Source organism: Leptonychotes weddellii, chromosome 1, assembly GCF_054177405.1.
Source record: "Leptonychotes weddellii isolate Sample4059 chromosome 1, ASM5417740v2, whole genome shotgun sequence".
Lineage (NCBI taxonomy): Eukaryota > Metazoa > Chordata > Mammalia > Carnivora > Phocidae > Leptonychotes > Leptonychotes weddellii.
In genome coordinates, this window is record NC_138369.1 from 131530433 (window position 1) to 131549063 (window position 18631).

General features: G+C 55.3%; 1 protein-coding gene across 1 annotated transcript in view; it reads left to right on the top strand.

The window, feature by feature from the left end:
- Window positions 1-18631, top strand: part of ADCY5 (adenylate cyclase 5) — a 151262-nt gene that overhangs the window by 86507 nt on the left and 46124 nt on the right. Inside the window, exons 2-3 of the mRNA XM_081832762.1 lie at window positions 1482-1631; window positions 6068-6189. Coding sequence (XP_081688888.1) covers window positions 1482-1631; window positions 6068-6189 — 272 coding nt within the window. The remainder of the gene's footprint in view (window positions 1-1481; window positions 1632-6067; window positions 6190-18631) is intronic.

Sequence of the window (18631 nt, forward strand, 5' to 3'; positions counted from 1 at the left end):
GAATTTATTGTGCAACCAAGGAGAGAGCAGGACTTTGGGATGGGAAAGACAAAGTCTCTTTCTGTTCATGGATTGGGACAGTCACGGTATAGGATATCTCCGGGGAAGCATGGCACCACATCCAGCATGGGGCCCACATGGCCTCCAGGCCTAGGCTGGCTGAGGACCCTGGGTGGAGGTCATACCAGGGTGGGGAAGGCCTTCAGGTGGAACACAGACCTGAATGCAGAGTCTCTAGGTTCCAGAGACAAAGAGGCCCCTGGAAGAAGAGTGTGTGGGGCTGTCTGCCAGGTCACTGCCAGGTGCTGAAGTCTCAGAAGGCTTCAGGAGCTACAGCAGAAGGTGCCGGGGGTCAATCGGGGTTCCCTTCTGTCTTTGAGACTAAGAACTAAGTTTTGGGAGGGAGTGATGGAGTCCTAGAAGCCTGTACATCTTTGCGTGTCTTCTGTTCTGTGTGGCCTGAGGCAAGGGCAGGACTAGTGTCAGTTTACCCAGATATCCCAGGAGCTGCACCTGCCAAGAAAAAGTTGGTCTCAACAGCTCCTTGGCCAGGATATGAGATGTGCCGTGTAAACTTGCTTTTGTGGGGTGTGTAGTGTTGTGTTCTGTTTTCCCTTAGCTTTTCAGTAAATACTCCTTTCCAAAGAATTCCAGCCTTCTCTCTGCGCCCTGAGAGACAGTAGTATTTTTCCACACACACATCTCTGTCGGCATGGAGAAGGGCGTGAGTGCGGAGCAGAGGGCGACAGTGGCTACTCACCAGCTGGTATGCCGGACTTGTCAGGGGGACTTCGGTGCTGGTGCAGAGAAGGAATGGAAGTCCAGGAAGAGGAGCGGGGACCCGCTGTTGACACTGACCCCTGCTGGCCAGGGACCTTATCCTTCTCTCAGTCCTCAGGGGACTCGGCACAATGCTGGCTATCTCATGGGTAGCCAGCAACTGCTTGCTTCTTTGCAGTTGATCCTGGGGAATAATAAGCTAATATAAAAATAATCATCTCAGGCCTCTCTGCAAAAGGGCAGCCTTTAGTCCTATGCTGGACTCTATCACACTTTCAAAAAATGAAATCCTGTGACCCTTATGGAACCTTCCTTGCCATGCCCCTGCCATCCCCAACATGTACACAGCTCCCTCACAGCCTCACCGTATGCCGGATCTTTTCATCTCTGGGGCCATGGGCATGCACAGTATGATTATTCAGAGACTCAGTTCCGTAGGGCCACAACCTGTCATAGACCTGCCAAGCTCTGGGCTTCAAGGACGTCCGAGAGACTGACCTATTATGCTTGGCTACTCCCTGTGGCCAGCCAGGGGCGGGTGTCCTTGGCATTGGTTTGCTTGCAGGTGGGTGTATGTGTGTTAACCCGGGGGCTGGGGGCTCCAGGGGCCAGGGTGGGGGCTCCAGGGGCCAGGGTTGGGGCTCCAGTGACTGGTGCCCACTCCGGGCCTGAGCTCCGTGTCTTCATCTGTCCCTCTGCAGCTTGTCTCCAATGTCCTCATTTTCTCCTGCACCAACATCGTGGGTGTCTGCACCCACTACCCAGCTGAGGTCTCCCAGAGACAGGCCTTCCAGGAGACCCGGGAGTGCATCCAGGCACGACTCCACTCACAACGGGAGAACCAGCAACAGGTGAGTGAGGCCCTCCTGCCCTTGCATGGCTACAAGGAGCAGAGGCTCCAGACTAGCCTCAGCCCAGCTACCTGCCACCCCCCCAACTGTGCCCCTTGTAGCTGCCCAGCCCCACCTCCCTGGGCAGGGACCCAGCCAGAAGGGAATGTTTTCCCTGGAGGGAGCCTAGCATTTCTGGCTCTGTGGGAATGCTCTCTGGAGACTTTGGAGAAAGTTCTACCCCAGCGCTTGCCTCTTGCCTCCTCAGTGTTCGCCTGTGGGCTGCAAACAAGCCACACAACCCCGACCCTGGGCACCAGGGAGGGCCCTCCCCCCTCCCCAGTGCTGATGAGTTGGAGTGGCGAGAGCTTCAGCATTCCCATCTGGGATTAAGGTGCTCCCCAGGAGAGAGGAGAAGAGGTAGAGCTGTCGACCCCTGGGACACCCCCACTAGGCACTTTCCCTGTGCCGAGTTCTGGGGTTTGATTGGGTTCAGAGAAAGGCTGATGGTCCTGTCTCACCCTAAACCTCACTCTCAGAGAACGTTTGGGCAGGGAAGTAAGCCATTCACAGGGGCACAGACTCAGAGTGTTTCTCGTAGGGAGCGCTGGGGCAGAGGGAGCTGCCCCCGTGTGCTCTCATGGGTGGGGGCAGGGAAAGGACGGAGGGCTGTGTCAGGGTTCCCTCCCTGGCTGCCCGGCATCCTGTTTGGGGTTCAGGACCATTGTGCCCTCTCCTGTGTGTGAACCAGATGAGGTCTGGGGCCTCTGGCACAGGCTGGAGCTGAATAGCTCACGGATAGGAGCCCCAGAGATGGGGCTGTGTGACCCCAGGGGAGAGTGTGGACAGGTCAGCAGGGTGACGGGGCCCCTACTCAACTTGGACTAGGTGTGGCTCTTAGGGATGAAGTTACTCCAAAGCAGGTTCTCCTCTCCTCTTATGTTCACGCCTACCCAACAAACATGAGTGGAGTCCTGCTGCCTTTGAGCTTGGGGACAAGGAAGACAAAGGCCTAGCCAGCGCTAGTCCCCTGCACCCTCCTCGCTTGCCCAGACTGCATGCTGTGGACACCCCAAGTGCACAGCAGTCTGACCACACGTGAGAGGGTCTCTGACTCCATCTGGATGCCTCCTGAGGAGTTACATGACATGGGCTGGCCATGTCGGGATGGCTGAGCAAGGGGGTGAGGCTCTGCAGTGTCTCCAGCACCGCACACCCCCTCCCGGCCCAGTCGCCGCCTGGCCTATCCCTGCTTCCTGCCCAGCCCTGCTGCTGTGGCCCTTGTGTCTGGCCAGGTCCCCAGCTCATGCTGTCCAGTCGGAGGCCTGGCTTGCCCTAGGCATTCTTTTGGCCCTGTCTGAACTCCTGGTCTCGCTCTTGAGCGAACCCCATACTCAGCGGTGTCCCCTAGTCCTCCCACTGTCTTTCTGACAAGGTTGGCGCCCTTCTGCACCCTACTCTAAGCCCCTCCATGCCTCAGGAGCCCCGTCTCTCGTCCCAGTTCAGGCCCTGGCATCTCTCCCCTGAGATCGGGATACTGTCCTTCCCTTTTTGTGTCAGGGAGTATCCCCTGTCACTCGGGGGCCTTGTTCCTTCTCCAGTAAAATGTGTATTTTACAGCTCATTACAGTTTACTTGCACTGGCCTGGACAGGCTGGACATTCCAGCAAACCCACAGGGATTTCGGGGAGAAAATCCATTTGCTTTACCATGTTCTGAGCCAAGATAGCAGGGAGGGGAGGCGTGCTTCCTGGGGAAAGGCTCCCAGTAGCTCTTGGGCCTCCCCTGCCCTCTGCAGAAGGTGCTGCTCTTGGGTCCTTGGGGGGGCACTCCGAGGTGCCCCCTGATGGTGGGACTCAGAACTGTTCTCCAGCCATCCGCACCCACACTTCTGACCCTCAGCCCCAGAAGTGGTTATAAATATGGGAAGGTCTCTCATGGATATAACCATATATAGCGCACTTTCCCCCAGCTGTGCTGTATTTCCACAGAATTGTATTTTAGTTTGTGTTTCTGTCACCAAGAACTGCTTACTGAGAATTCAGTAAATAGCCATTGAAGGCCATGTCCACGGATGCTCAGGGAGACCGAGCTAACCCACGGAGAGCACTTTCAGTGGATTAGCAGTGTCTTCCAGGCCCGAGGCTGTCAGCTGGGGAGCTGAGCATGACACAGTTCCGTCCTCGGGGGTCTCACTGCACGCACTACAGGGAGACCCTGTTAACAGACCACGACACGCCGAGTGATCAAGGACTCGGAAGGAAGGCCCTGAGGGGTGAGGCGATGCCACTGCCAGAGCCAGGACCCTACCCCCGGGAAGGGGGGAGCCCTGAAGGAGGGTTCCGGCAGCATGTGAGGATGGGGCTTCTAGCTGGGGAGCTTGTGTGCGAAGGCAAAGAAACACTGCCAGGAGCTTGGGAAGTGTCCCACGGTTCACTGTATCCGGAACAGAGCTCAGGGCATGCTGGGCGCAGGGAGGGGTAGCGGGCAGCCAGATCGTGGAAATCTTGAGGCCAGGCTGGGCTTGTGGGCTGGTTCTGGAAGCTTCGGGAAGCATAGGAGGGTTTTAGGCAGGGCAGCGACGGGGTCAGGTGTATGTTTTAGAAAGATCACTCACTGGCTTGCCGTGTGGAAGGTGGATCAGAGACAGCAGGCTGGGACACAGGGGCTTCAGAAGGATAAGGATGGCAGCCAGGCCCGGGTTGGCAGGAGCAGGCCAGGCATGGGAAGGGGGCGGGTAGAATGGGGTTGTAGTGGAAAATAAAGAGGCGTGGGCTCACTGGGTCCAGAAGAATGCACATTTGTTGTGGCTGGTGGAACCCAGGGAAGCTTTGGCGGCCTTTGAGCCAGGGAGTATCATGACAAAGGCAATGTCCTGGAGAGATTGGGGCCATACAGGGAGCCAGGAAGGCTGAGGAGGGGTTGTCTGGCTGGGACGGCACGGCCAGAATCCCACAGTCGGGTGAGAACTTTGTCCAGGCAGCGGAGGTGGACATGGAACAGGAAGGACGAGAGTCCGCATCCACAGAACTTGGTCAGAGCTGGACAGGGCCTGGGGCCGAGGGGACAGGGATGAATCTCAGAGGGGAGGTTCCGAAGAGTAAAAGCAGTTACAAGGGCGGGGTGTTGACCTTGGACCAGGAGAATGGGGCTGACATGGGCCAAAGCAGGGAACTTGAAGAGCCACTGGGGAATGGAAACCTGGGAAGGTGAGCATGTTTTGGGGTGTGGTGTCAAGGCGGTAGTGGCCAGTCATCCAGGGGGCAGCTGGAGACTCGGGAGCCTGGGCAAGGGCTAGGGGGTAGGAGGTGATGGGCAGAGGTGCTGGTGGGAACCACGCTCACAGGGGCGAGAGTGAGCAGAAAGAGGAGACACGTGGGGATGTGCCATGTGGCGCACAGGAGGAGGGAGAGAACCCAGAAAGATGCAGGAGCAGAGTCTTACGGCCGCATGGGTGATGGCCCAGCATCTAGCGGGCGAGTGAAGGGAGAATGAGGAGGGTTGGGCCAGCCAGGTGAAGCCACCCCACGTGGGAGAAGTCCGTGAGCCAGCCTGGCAGAGCGCCTCGTGTGGGTAGTGGGCTGTCAGGGCACAGGGCAAGGTTGCCCATTCCTGACGCAGCTGGACCTCTTGCAGCAGGCCGGCCCGGGGGAAGAAGGCGGAAGGGAGGCAAAGTCAGGGCCCTCCCCTCCACAGCGCAGCCCTGGCGCCTCTCCTTGCTTCTCTCCCACCTCCTCTTCAACAGGTCGTCGCTTCTCTTGGGTTCTCAGAGTCCGTGTGCTTTCCCTTTCTCTGGGCTCCTGTCCCCTACGTGGAAATGGAGCACCCCCAACCTCATCCTTCTGGTCCCCATGAAGCCCTCCCTGACCACACCATTCTCCCCAGCCGAGGTCAGGCACCCCTGTGCAGTGCCCTGTCGTACCCTGTACCCCTACGAGACTGGGAGCTTTGTGAAGGAGAAACCTTGCCTGTCCCACAGTTGTAACTCGGGGCCCCCAGCATGATGCCCAGAACATGGTAGGTGCTCAGTACATATTTGGTGACTAATTGAGTGAATCTCACGTAATGCTCTCAACAGCTCCATCGCTATTTAGAGAGGAGGATGCTGAGGCTCAGAGAGGTTCAGTCATTTGCCCGTGGTCACACATGGTCTCAGGTGACATCCAGGATTCCAGGGGGCTTAGTACTATAGGTTCACCAGGTGTGCTCTTCCCCAGGTATGTGCACAGACAACCCGGGCAGTCTCCCAGGAAGAAGGGTTCAAGTAGCCCTGGGGGCATGATGCTAGCCCCACCCTCACATAAGTGTTAGCTCCTCGAATTTCAAGCCAGCCTGTGGGGTTCCCCAGGGCCCTGTAGGTGGGGAGCCCAGGTGCGGAGAAGTCGGCGTGGGGAGGGAAGGGGGACCGCCAGGCAGGTGGAGGGAGCTGTGATGAAAGTATGTGCTTCCCTCCCCAGGAGCGGCTCCTGCTGTCTGTCCTCCCCCGTCATGTTGCCATGGAGATGAAAGCAGACATCAATGCCAAGCAGGAGGATATGATGTTCCATAAGATTTACATCCAGAAACATGACAACGTGAGGTAGGAGTGAGGCTGGGGGGCGACGGCAGGGTGGGAGGGAGGACTGATCCCCCAGGGAGACGACAATCCCCCCCGCCTTGCTCCCTCCCAAGGGAGCACAGCCTGACAGGGTGGCCTGTGGCTTTGGGGTGGGTGTTGTCTAGGGCACCCCGGCTGCATGGCACCCTCGAGGTTGGTGAAGTGAATTATTATCGAGGGATGGGAGGGGAGGCCCCAGGGAAAAGCTAGAGAAGGAAGGAGGAGAAAGGAGAAAGCAATAGCACCAGCTGTCGGGGAAACTCCTAGCCTAGCAAGGGAGACAGAAAGCAGACTGGGGACCCACATGTCGCTATCATCATCTCAATCTTCATCATCATCTAGCAGCTTCCATGCCTTCTAAGCCAGTGTGTGCTAGGCACTGCACTAGGCATTACCTACCTTGTTGTCAGTCCTCCTGACCACACTGCAAGGGGGGCACCCTTATCAGCATCCCTTGTTTAGAGATTGAGCTCAGAATGGCTAAGACCCTCGTCCAGGGTTACTCAGCCAGGAGCGGTAAAGCTGGGGTGCATCCTGGTCGGCCTGCCCCAAAGCCCATTCCCCTTTTACTGCACATTTGCCATTTCTCTAGACAGAAGCTGCTGACAGCAGGGATGTGCAAACAGATGTAGCCTAATAGAGTGCAAAATCTGCTTAGGAGCTCCATGGGGACGTGGAGCGATGTAGAGGCCTTCGTCCAGCACGGCTCCCAGAGAGCCCAGTAATCCTCCCATATGCCCAGAAAGGGAGCTGCTGTGTGTGCCTTCGAGAGAATGACTTTCTCCCTGGCCAGGTTTTCCTAGGACCCACGAATCTTCTAAGGCCGGTGGAGAGGGAACCCTTTGGAGGCTTGGGCTGAATTTTCATAAAGGGATTAAGTGGAATGATATAAATTATGGTGCATGCACGTACACACACACACTAATATACATCCACTCAAGGCAAGGCTGATGGCCATGGGGGTGGGGAGGGAGGGCACTGTGTTTTCTTGTAGAAACCGTCAGAATTTAGGCAGAATTGCCCAGTCCCCAAGTGTGTCCCGGAATCCAAGACTGTTGGTTCTGCCCGTGTGTCCTGTCCAAAATAGACTCTAAGCCTTTGGGAGAAAAAGGTTACCTGAACAACACTTTTGTCCTCAGTTTTTGGGGTACCCCAATCCCCCTGAAGCCCACGCATGCTCCACTGTCAGGCAGGGAGAGTGTTGCCAGCGGCGGGAAGAAGGCTGCCCGCCGGCCGAGCCCCCGGGCCTGCTCAGGAGCCGAGCCGAGCTCAGAGAGGGAAGCAGGGCCCGGGACTGGGTAGGTCGCGCTGACGTGTTGGTTCCCAAATTCTCACACCCGTCTCTGCCCCCACGAGGTGGAATAATTGCTCACAACAATAGTTATGCTCATATAGTGCCTTCTTTGACCCACCGCTATTCTGAATACTTTCATAAGTTCACTGAGTCTTCAGAATACATGTAAGAGGTCGATAGTACTATTATCTCCATTTTATAGGAAACTGAGGCACAGAGATTAATGTGTCTAAGATCCTAGAGCTGGTTAAGTGGGACAGTTGCCCTCAGAAAGCTTTTTCGTAGCAGAGTTGTTACCTAGTCTTACTAGCCGTTTTTTATATGCCCAGGAGAAAGGAGTATATATGAGGAATTGTGGGAAGGAGTCTCAGGAAGCCCCCAAGCCAAGGGGAGACTCTGAAGAGAGGGAGGAGAGAGGTTTGTCTTCTAGAGAGAGAGAGAGAGAGAGAGAAAAAGAGAGAGAGACAGACACTGTGGACCCACCAGGGCCTTTCCTGTCTGATAGCCACCCCTGAAATCTGGGGGACTCTAGGACACACAAAGAAATAGCCTTCCCTGTTAGAACACATCCCAGAGGCCCAAAGCTCAGGTGGGAGCCAAGTGGTTCCAACACATATGAACCCCTGAGCTCCCCCTTTCTGGGATTTTCTCTCTTGGTCCTGTCTTCACCGCCTCACCGGCCCTGGCGTTGTTCCAAACACAACGTGGGCAAAAGGTGCTTTCCTTGATTGTTCTCAGCTCAGCAGAGCTTATGGTGGACTCCACTAAAGTATGAAGTCGAACACAAAGGGGAGGCAGAAAATTCACAGCTCAGAAACAGCTTGGCACGCAAGGCATAGGTTCTCAGCCTGGCTGGGCTAACACATCTGGCCATCTCTGCATCTTTGCCCAGCGCCTCTCACCCCTCCGTCTCCTGCCCCTCCATTGCTTTGGGCCCTCAGCCCTCTAGCAAGGGAGTCTGATCAGAGGGGCTGACTCAGGCCTCTTCGGCTACCACAAGGAGTGACCTGCTCTTGGGGTGATGTCCCCTCACCCTTCCACTCCCACAGAGGCTGTGACTTTGGGTAACTAAAAGAACAGTACCCTAATCACAGAGTGGCCCGAGTGTGCACGTGGCAAGAACTAGACTCCCAGCCACAATGGGGGTATTTCTGTTTTCGGATGTGCTAAGATCAATGGCAGCTGATAAAAGGAGAGAAGAATCAAGATGTTACCCTTTTCATAGAGACAGACATAATTCTGACTCTGAAATCACCAGGCTGGTGGTGGCTGGCACACATCAGAGGCCAGCCACAAGCAATCATATGCAAATAGCCCGCGGGGGCCCGGTCCCTGTTCTGTTAGCAGCCCTGGCTGCAGATCTTGATGGAAACACATTGCAGGCTTAGTCTCTGGTTTGGGTTGAACCTTTGACTTGGGTGACTGAGTAGTAGGTGGAGGGATGACATCACAGTGTAGAGATGCACTCTGGGGCCGGGCTCGTGGTGCAGTGATTAGGCCTGGGGCCCGGGGTTAGGCAGCCCCCCCGTGTCAGCCGGGCTCTGCTGTCCCCTGGCTATGTGAGCAGGGCGAGTGATAGGCCTTGATACTCTGAACTCAGTCTCCTCCTCTCCCGTACTTAGCAGAGTTGCAAAGAGAGGATGAAAACGTGTGAGGGAAGCGCTTAGCATGGTGTCTGGCACTGGCCACGTGTTCCGTAACTGGGAGCAGTGATTATCGTTGTTACTGCTATTATTGTGATGATTATCACACTCCTATCAACAAAGCAAGGCCTGGGGATTCTCTAGCTGGAGAGTGGAAGGGTGATGAGTCACGTTTGTCAATTCTCTGCGGAGTTATAATATTTAGAGAGGGTGATGACATGCCGCTCTCTAGCCCCCTCCGAGAGCAAGGCCACAAGAAAAATAAATCAACCCTGTGGTGTGACAGACTGGACCTGGATCTGCGGAAGGGGAAGAGACTAATGGGTGGGGAGAGTTTGGCCGGGGCAGGGAGGGGTGACAGTGGAACCCCACTGCTCTCTGTGGCCTCACCTTCTCCTGGCCCCCAACAGAAGAGTTGCCCCCTGGGACCCGCCAGGAGCCTGTCGGATGCTGTGGGGCTGAGCCACCGCTGGCAAGGCGTTGAGGTGGGCCAGAGGCCCAGGAACCCTTGGAGACCCCCCTGGGGCCCCCAGCCTCTCCTGTCTGACACACAGTGACAGCTGGAGATGTTTTAGCCCTTCTGGTGGGACGGGTTAGCTGGGGCCTGGGGCCCATGGCTGGGGGTCCAGCCTGTGGCTTGAGGGCCCTCCTCCCTGTCCTCTCCCCCCAGATACCTGCCTCTCCTGCAGCCGGCAGTGTGAGGGCCAGAGTGGGGCTGTGCTGTCCCCATTCCGGGAACAAAGGCCTCCAGCACATGCCAGCAGAGGCAGCTCTGCCTGGGAGGAGGGACATTGAGGCTGAAGGAAGGGGGCAGACCTAGAGGCACATAGCATATCCCCGCGGGTACAGTAAACATACAGATGATGCCAGAACCCAGCTGACACCAGGTGACCCTTGCCAAGACGTCACCCTTGCGGAGTAAGATGAGTGTCTGTGTTGAGCAGCCTGGGTCACACCCCTCTCTGCCCCTTACTAGCTGTGGGAACTCGGGCAAGTCACCTAACCTGAGCCTCAGGTTCCTCATCTATAACATGGGAATAGTGATGTCCCCTGGCTCATCCGTTCAGTGGATGTTTTTCTCTGCTTCCACTGGTGGGACACTTAGCTATAGAGGCAGGGATTGCAATGGGAATTAAGAGGGACACTGTCTCTGATATTGGGAAGCTCACTTTCTGTACAGGAAGACCTACAGTAAACCGTGGCTCAATTAGTAAGTTGGGAATGTATCACATGAGGAATGGGGGTAGGACTTTGCATTTTTAGGGGTATCTATAGATGTTACAAAACTTACCACTCAGTTATTCTGTTATGATAAAAGCCACAAAGGAACAGAGCCTGTAAGAGGGGCCCTAGGACTCACTCCTTGCAGGGGTGCTGGGAGGGTAGATGAGGTAGAGTATGGAAGGCCCCTGCCAGACCCCCCACCCAAGAGGTAGTTGCAGACTCTTTGCCCTCTGGAGGTGGAGCAGAGTACGAGGTAAGAGTCAAGGTCAGGTAACCAATACCCCAAAGGTTTCAGGGGGCAGGGGACATCTGAGCCTGAGAGGGTACTGAAGGATACACCACTGTCATGTGGGTCCATACTGAGTGAGACAGCTCGATGCCTGAATGACCTGTCCTCACGCTAGAGCCCTTAGCTTTTAAAGGTTGTAGATGGTGGGGAGGGCCAGAGAGCCAACTCCTCCAGGGGGTGCTGGTCCTCACCTGGCCTCCTCTGTTTGGACCCTGGGAGGGGTTCATGATAGAGTGCGGGGGGTCTTGGCTCATTGGCTCAAATCACAGCCTCGTTCTCAGGGGTCTGGCTGAAGAGCTGCTAATCCAGGGGTGGAAATGAGGTAACAGCCATCCCTGCACAGTGGGGGTCTGGAGGGGTCTGGGGAGGGTTCCCCCTCCTCCTTCCTTCCCTCTCCTTTCCCTTCTCTCCCCGACCTCTCCCGAACCTCCCCCTTTTAAGGTTATCATCTCCTCTCCCGTCTCCGTCAAGGACTTGGCTGTGTTCCCCAGGTCGTTCTGGTGTCTGGCTCAGCTGAGGCATGGCTATGAATTATAATGGCCTCGCGACAGCGTCCTCGATGTTCAGATACCTGTGGGTGGATTGTGCACCCTGTGGGCAGAGAGGAAAAATGTTTACCTCCAGTCGTATTCCCGACAACCGACCACATAAGAGATGGTCCGTAAACCTAGCATTCCTGTCTCCAACCTGATATTAAGAAAAGTATTCTGAGCTCTACGCTATACCAATTATAGACACAAGTGGCCTTTATATTACTATCTCAGTCATTCCACATTTATTGTGCTGCCACTCTTTGCCAGGTATGACTAGGAGTAGATAGAAAAGATTCCATGCTTGCCCCCTAGGGACTGTCTAGCCCTCAGCAGTGAGGTCGGGCTGGGCCCGGTGCCGTGGGAACCTCATAACCCAGCTGGTCCCCCTGGGGAAGCCACTGGGGTTGGGGCTTTGCTCTTTAATCAACTATCTTACTTGTTGTAAAATATACATAGCATAAAATTGGCCATTTTAACCTTTCATACTATTGTGCAACCACCACCCCCATCCATCTCCAGAACTTTTTCTCATCTTGCAAAACCGAAATTCTGTACCTATTAAACAATAGCTCCCCATTCCTCTCCTCCCCCGGCCCCTGGCGACTGCCATTCCATGTTGTGCCTGTGAATTTGACTATTCCAGGTACCTCATGTAAGTGGAATCATGCAGTACTTGTTCTTAAGCCCTCCAGGGCTTATTTCACTCAGCACAATGTACCCAAGGTTCGTCCATGTTGTAGCGTGGGCCGGGATTTCCTTCCTTTTTCAGGCTGAATAGTACTCCGTGGTGTGTGTATGGCACACCTTGTTTATCCATTCACCTGCAGATAGACACTTGGGCGGCCACCACCTTTGGCTGTTGTGAATGATGCTGCTGTGAACATGGGTGTGCAAATTCCTCCTTGAGTCCCTGCTTTCAGTTCTTTCCATAAATGTGTAGAAGTGAAATTGCTACATCGTATGGCATATACTCCTAGTTTTTAATTTTTTAAGGAAGCCCACAGTGTTTTCCCTAGCAACTCGCCTTTTTGCCTTTCCACCAACCATGCACACGGTTTAGTTTCTTCACTTCCTTGCGTGGAGGTGGGTCTTCACAAGAGTCCTGAGTTTGTCCTTGGACACCAAATGGGGATCAATGGGGAATGGAGCCAGCAGCCAGCTAGGACTCATTATTTTCGCACTTTGGACTCAAAATTGGGGGCCCTGGAGTAGATGGCAAGAGAGAGAAGTTAGGGTGAAGAGACATTGACCTGTTGAATGTGTCAGGCTATGCCTTTGAAATTCTGATCCTAATAATTCAGAATAAGAAGGATTATCCTGGGTTGGGTAAGTCAGAAAAGACATCACGAAGGTAGAAGGGCTAAAATCAGATCCTAGAAGAATGTAATTAGTTTTCAACCTTTTTTATTCTACAGAGGATGTGTGTTCTTTATAGAAAATTAGGAGCTAACAGGGGCACCTTGGTGGCTCAGTCGTTAAGCTTCTGCTTTCGGCTCAGTTCATGATCCCAGAGTCCTGGGATCAAGCCCCGCATCAGGCTCCTTGCTCAGCGGGGAGCCTGCTTCTCCTTCTCCCTCTGCCCTTCCCCCTGCTTGTGTGCTCTCTCCCCCTGTCCCTCAAATGAATAAATAAAATATTTTTAAAAAAAAGAAAAGAAAATTAGGAGCTAACAATACAGAGAAGACAATAGAAAGCACCATGTACTTATCACTGAGAGGTCACTGACTATTCTCCGTCTTGGTACTGTCCCGTCCCCCCTTCCTGGGCTTCTCCTTTGGGCTGCGTTTCCCCAGCTCTTGCAAGGCTTTATAAGCATAAAGTCTGTAAGTGTGATGGGAGGTCCGTTGTCTGGGTGGTGGGAGTAGGATTTGGTGGGCAGAAACAAGATCAGGGGATCAGGGGTTGGAATGGGGTCTACAGGAGGCCCCGAGGCTGGCAACAGGGATTCTAGGACATATGTTGACCCTAGACCCGCTGGACCCAATCCTGACAGTCAAGCCGGTTGCAGGGCCCTTCCACTTTCTGAAGGAAGGTAGCCCGTTGCCATGAGAGTGGAGAGGGCATGGCTGTCCAGGGTGGAATCCGTATGTACGTGCAGTCTGTTCAGCATTCTCTCATTGGCCTTCCCCCTTTGCCTCTCCCAGCCTGTCCCTCAGAAGGTTCTCCCGCTGCTCCTTGTCCATACGCCCTGCTCTAATTGTTTCACAACCCCCCTTGGAAAATGCCCAGTCATATGGTGTCCTTTGTCAGCCAGATATTGGTATGACCAGCCTGACTGCACTGTTCACCTAGCACTATGACCCACTGCTTCTCCTTTATCGTTCGAGGGGCCTGAACCCAAGACGCTCCCCAGGTTGTATGGTTTGGAGCAAATGGGGGGCACGCTGCAGGGGGTAGACCCTTCGTCTCTGGCCGGGCTTCCCCAGGCTATGCTGCTGGGCACTTCCTGCCCTGTTTCCCTACGACGTTCAGCTCCTGCTAGGCTCCCTGACACCTTGCCATACTCCCTTCCTGCCCCTGCCCAATGACCTCTGTCTCTCCAGCCGCCCCGCCCCTCCTGGGCCTGCCTCAACAGACGGTTTGCCTCTCAGCATTTCTTGAGTCCCCTCTGTGTGCAGTGCCGAAAAGTGCAGGTCCGAGGAGCAGGTCCTTGGTGCTGTCTTCTGCGCAGGCGCAGACCGTGAGGAGAACTCGGCGTCTTGGGTGTCCCATGTGCTGCTGGATGTGGCTTCTGTTCAGAAGCAGGGTCAGACTCCAGCATCTTCATCGGGTCACCGGACCTGTTGGTACGAGAGGGAGCAACGGCGGGGAAATGCACTTCCCCAAACATGCGCGTGGAGAAGCTGGGCTGAGCTGGGCAGAGCGCCGAAAGGCCTGTGGTGGTAATTGGGCTGAATCGGCACCTGCGTGCTCTCGCCTGTGGAGGAGAAGTGGGGGATGGCGGGCGGTTAGGGAGGAGCCGGCCCGGCGTCTGCGCGCCCCCACGAGGGCCCCATCGCGTTGTCAAGAGGAGCTCTCACGTGGGAGCTGATGGATGACTGAGGACCTCGCTGCATGTCTGGGCCCGGCGTGGTTGGAAAATGGCCTTCAGGATCACCCCAGAGCCGATCAGGAAACCTTGGCCGGGGGAACAGACAGTCTGCAGTTGGGTAAACCTCAAAAACAGAGGAGGTTCCGGAGTGACAGCCGCCGAGCAAAATCCTCCCCTGAGGCAGTATCAGAGGAGTGTAACTTCACCTGTGACAGGAGGTGGGGGGAATGTGGAGGTCGCAGAATTTCCATAAATGTGTAGGAGAGGCTGCAGGGGTTCAGACCCTGTCCAAACCTTGGCTCGAGGTAGCAACCCGCTCTGAGCCCTGCTCTGAGCCACTCCTCTCCAGCTGGCTGGCTGCCCCCGCTCAGCACCGCCTCGTCCGCCAGGAGCTCATCCTCCCTGACTCCTCAGCAGCTGTTGAAAACCCCAGGAGGGGCCACGAGGAGTAGATCCCAGCAGGTTGGAGGGAGGCTCTGGCTTTCTCAGCCACCCGGAGGCCCTTCACACACCAGCGTTGTTTCCCACGCCTGCTGGCATGGACCAGGAAGCTGCTCATGGCCTCTGTAACTGTTCTGCCATCTGTCCCGTGAACACTGCTGGCCCCACGGGCTCCTGTCTCAGGTGACTTAGCTTGGGACCCCAAGAGGCCCCATGGAGTCGAAGGAAGAGCTGCTGGAGTGACCGGTCTTGCCTCTTGCTTGCTTTGAAAGTATGAATATTCTCTTCCATTCAACAAATACACATTAGGCACTGCTCCTGGGTTGAACTGTGTCCCCCTAAAAGATATGTTGAAGTCCTGACCCCTGGTCCTTGAGAATGTGGAAATAGGGTCTTTGCAGATGGAATCAGGTTAAGACGCTGGAATAGTATGGGCCCCTAATCCAATATAAGTGGTGCCCTCATAAGAAGAGGAAAATGCTGTATAAAGACCCGGATACACGGGGACCACAGCACGTGAGGTCAGAGGCCGAGATTGGAGTAACACCGCTGCAACGCGGGAATGCCAAGGGTGGAGAGCCACCACCAGCAAGTAGGGAGCGGCCAGGAAGGCTTCTGCCCAGAGTGTCAGAGGCAGGACGGCCCTGCCGACAGCTGGATTTCGGACCTCGAGCCTCCAGGACTGTGAGAGAATACATTTCTGTGGCTCTAAGTCACCCCGTCTGTAGCGCTTTGCTGTGGCAGCCCCGGGAAGCTAATAGAGGCGGCTCCTGTGGGCTGGGGGGGGGGGCGGGGGGGGATAGGGCAGAGGGCACATGGTTGTGACCTGTCCTCGGTCAGTCACCGGATGGCACATTTTATTGAACAGTTACTCTGTGTGCCAGACATTGTGCTGGTAGCTGGGATGTACGCAGTGAATGGAATAGGCCAAAACCCCTCCCTCAAGGACTTTACTTTCCAGTGGGAACAGATCAACAGGAACATAAGGATAACACAAACAGTATCAGGACTTCAGTGAGGAGTGAAACGTGCAATGGAGAAGAATATGCAGGTAAGGCAGGCCGACATGGGAGGGGCTGTAGTTCAAATAGGGTGATAGAAGTCTCCTTGAGGTGACATTTAAACGAGTGCAGTGGTTCTCAACCCTGGCTGCATATTAGAACCACCAGGGAAGCTTAAAATAAAACAAAACCAGGCAAGTGCATGCAATCAATAGCAGAGCCCTACCTCAGACTAATTAAGCCAGAATCTCTGGGCGTGGGGCTCTGGGATCACTCTGATAAATGCTCTGGGTATCTCTAACAGACCCCAGGTCTAAGAACCACTGGTCTAGCGACCCCAGGTCTAAGAACCACTGGTCTAGCGGGATGAAAGCAGCTGTGGGGGAAAGTGTTCTAAGGCCCAGTGAGGTCCCCTGTGGAGGAGAATGATGGCAGGCCTGCCCACAGCCAGCCATGGCTGAGAGAGGAGGGCTCTCCTGACTGGCTAGGTGAGCTCAGCAGGTGTGGGGTCACAGCTCAGTGAGGTCACAGCTGCTGAGTGTGCCACTTCTCGATGGAGTCCCAGACTCCCCCCACCTTGAGCCCCTGCTCTACGCTCGTGTCTCTCCTTCCTCCCCCCGTTTCTCCTCAGCCCGCTGCCATGGGTTACCGGACCCAGTAGTCATCCTGCCAAGCTGGGTTCAGGGATTTTGGGGTCTCACCAGCCCCCAAAGCCAGCCTTCCGCTGTGTAACTTTGGACTTAGCATGGAATAGCCGCTGGGCCTGTTATCTGCTGGCTTTGCATTCCAGATACTGACCCTAGCCGAATGAATCTTTCTTAATTCTGGAGCCGTGGATTTTGACCCCAACCTGAACTAGCTTTGGTTTCCTGAGAGTTAAAGAAGAATTTCCAGAACAACTATATGGTGGTGCTTTTACATAGACTGGGGGAGAACTTTCTCTTGTTCCTAAGTGGAGTGGGCCAGTTGCCTGCAAGACTGACAGGCGGAGAGGTGGCAGGTGGGTGGGGAGGGGGCTGCACCTAGTTAGTTCGGGAGCTGAGATCAGCATCTGAGGCATGGCAGCCTCCCCTCATCTGCTCTTCTAACCCAGCATGCAGACGCCATGCAGTCCCCTCGGGCGGGGTACTGCCCGGTCAGACCCTAGGCATCAGTGGAGGTCTGATGGAGACTCCTGACTGCCTTGCATCTTCTGCGCCCCTGCCCGCCTAGCTGCCCACTCCGGAGCAGCTTGTCTTCTTTCCCGAGTCCTGTGGCCTGCCGGGGCAGCATCTCTCCTCTCCACTCCTCCTCCTCCTCCTCCGCTTTTCTTCTTTCCCCTCATTTGGCTTGTCTGTTTGCACCTTCCCTTGTGTGAGCTGGCAGGCAGCTGCTGAGTGTGCCCTCTCTTGATGGAGTCCTGGCGGCCCGTACATGCCCTTCCGCCTCCCTCTGCCCCATTTACAATGCCAGACCCCTGTATTATGCTTGTATTCACTTAAGATGGCTCTGGGGCCACCAGCTTAATATTTATTGGGTCAACTCCTGGGCCATGAAGCCAGGTTGCCCATGTGGCCTTGGGCACGTGACGTATCTTCTCTGTGCCTCCCGTTTTCTCCCCTGTAAAAGGATTCTGACCTCATGGGGTGGTCGTGATGTTTAGGTGAGTTCATACACATAAAGGGCACAGGACAGTGTCCAACTGTTTTAAAAGGCAAGTTTTATTATCCAGGTACGCAAAGGCCAGTAGGTGAGGAGACAGCTGCTATTGAAAATATCCTTTGTTACTCATCCCGGGGGAAGGGAGCCCGCCACACCGTGGGGCCCCGTGGGGAAGCGCTGCTCCAGTGTGTCAGGAGGCAGAGGAGAGGGGTTTGGGGATGAGAGCCTTTACTGGGGTTTCTGCCGGAAGGAGTGGGTGAGGCAGGGTAAGCCGGCTTGGGATGGGCTTGAATTGTTTCAGTGGGCTCTGGGGGGTAGGGACTGTCCCGAGTCTGGTACCGGTCCCTGGGGTGATTGGGGCAGGGGATTCATGGCCTGAGTGTGAGAGCCTGGCTGGGCTGTGGGGCTCTGGACCCTAAGGCAAGCTGTTGACTAACTCTAAGACCCAGCCAGCCTGGGGCTGACAGGTTCCCCAGGGTCAGTAAGGCCCCAGGTGTCAAACATCAGAAGAGAAAGACAGGCTTAATGCACCAGTACACATTTTCCAGATAAAATGACAAACTATGTTTAGTTCTACATTCCTAATTTAAAAAAGGAAGACTATCTGGAGCCTCAGGAGCCTTGTGGAATAGTGGGAAGAACACGAGCCTGGGAGAAGGAGCCCACCATGCTGCCATCTGCAGCTTCTTCCCTGAGGCTCAGCCGCCCCGTCTGTGAGGAGACGCGAGGCTTCGCTGCAGGGCCGCATGGAGCACTCAGCGAGAAGACAGTTTGGAAGCCCCCAGCCCTGAGCCAGGCCACCGGGAGCCTCTCCGGACACGAGAGTTACTACATTTTTGTGACCATTTAAAGAAAAAAACTCCAGGGGCCCTTCCACACTCCAGCCCTGGGGCCTCACCTCTAACGGTGTGTTGTGAAAGAAAAGGAAGACGGTTTCAGTCTCCGGAACACAAGCCACAGAGACGGACAGAAGATCCACAGTGCATAGTGCGAGCACCAGCTGCTCTGTTTGACTACGTGCCTGGGGATGAGGCTGATGTTGCTGGCAGGGACAACTTAGGAGGCTTCCAGACATGCTTGTTGGCTGGGTCTTCCTCTCTCTCTCCTCCCTGAGCCTCTTTAGTCTGTCCCTTCTAGAGACTCCCTAGGGATGGAGGGCTTGGGTCCGAAACCTTATCTGTGGGGCTCGGAAGTAAGACCTTAGTATGGTTGCCACTGGGGCCTGAAACACTTTCCAAGCCCATGAATCAAAGGCCGCAGCTATCTTGAGGGGGCTGCTCAGGAGTCAAACAAGGCAGGCCCAAGAGGGGACAGAAATGGCAGGGAC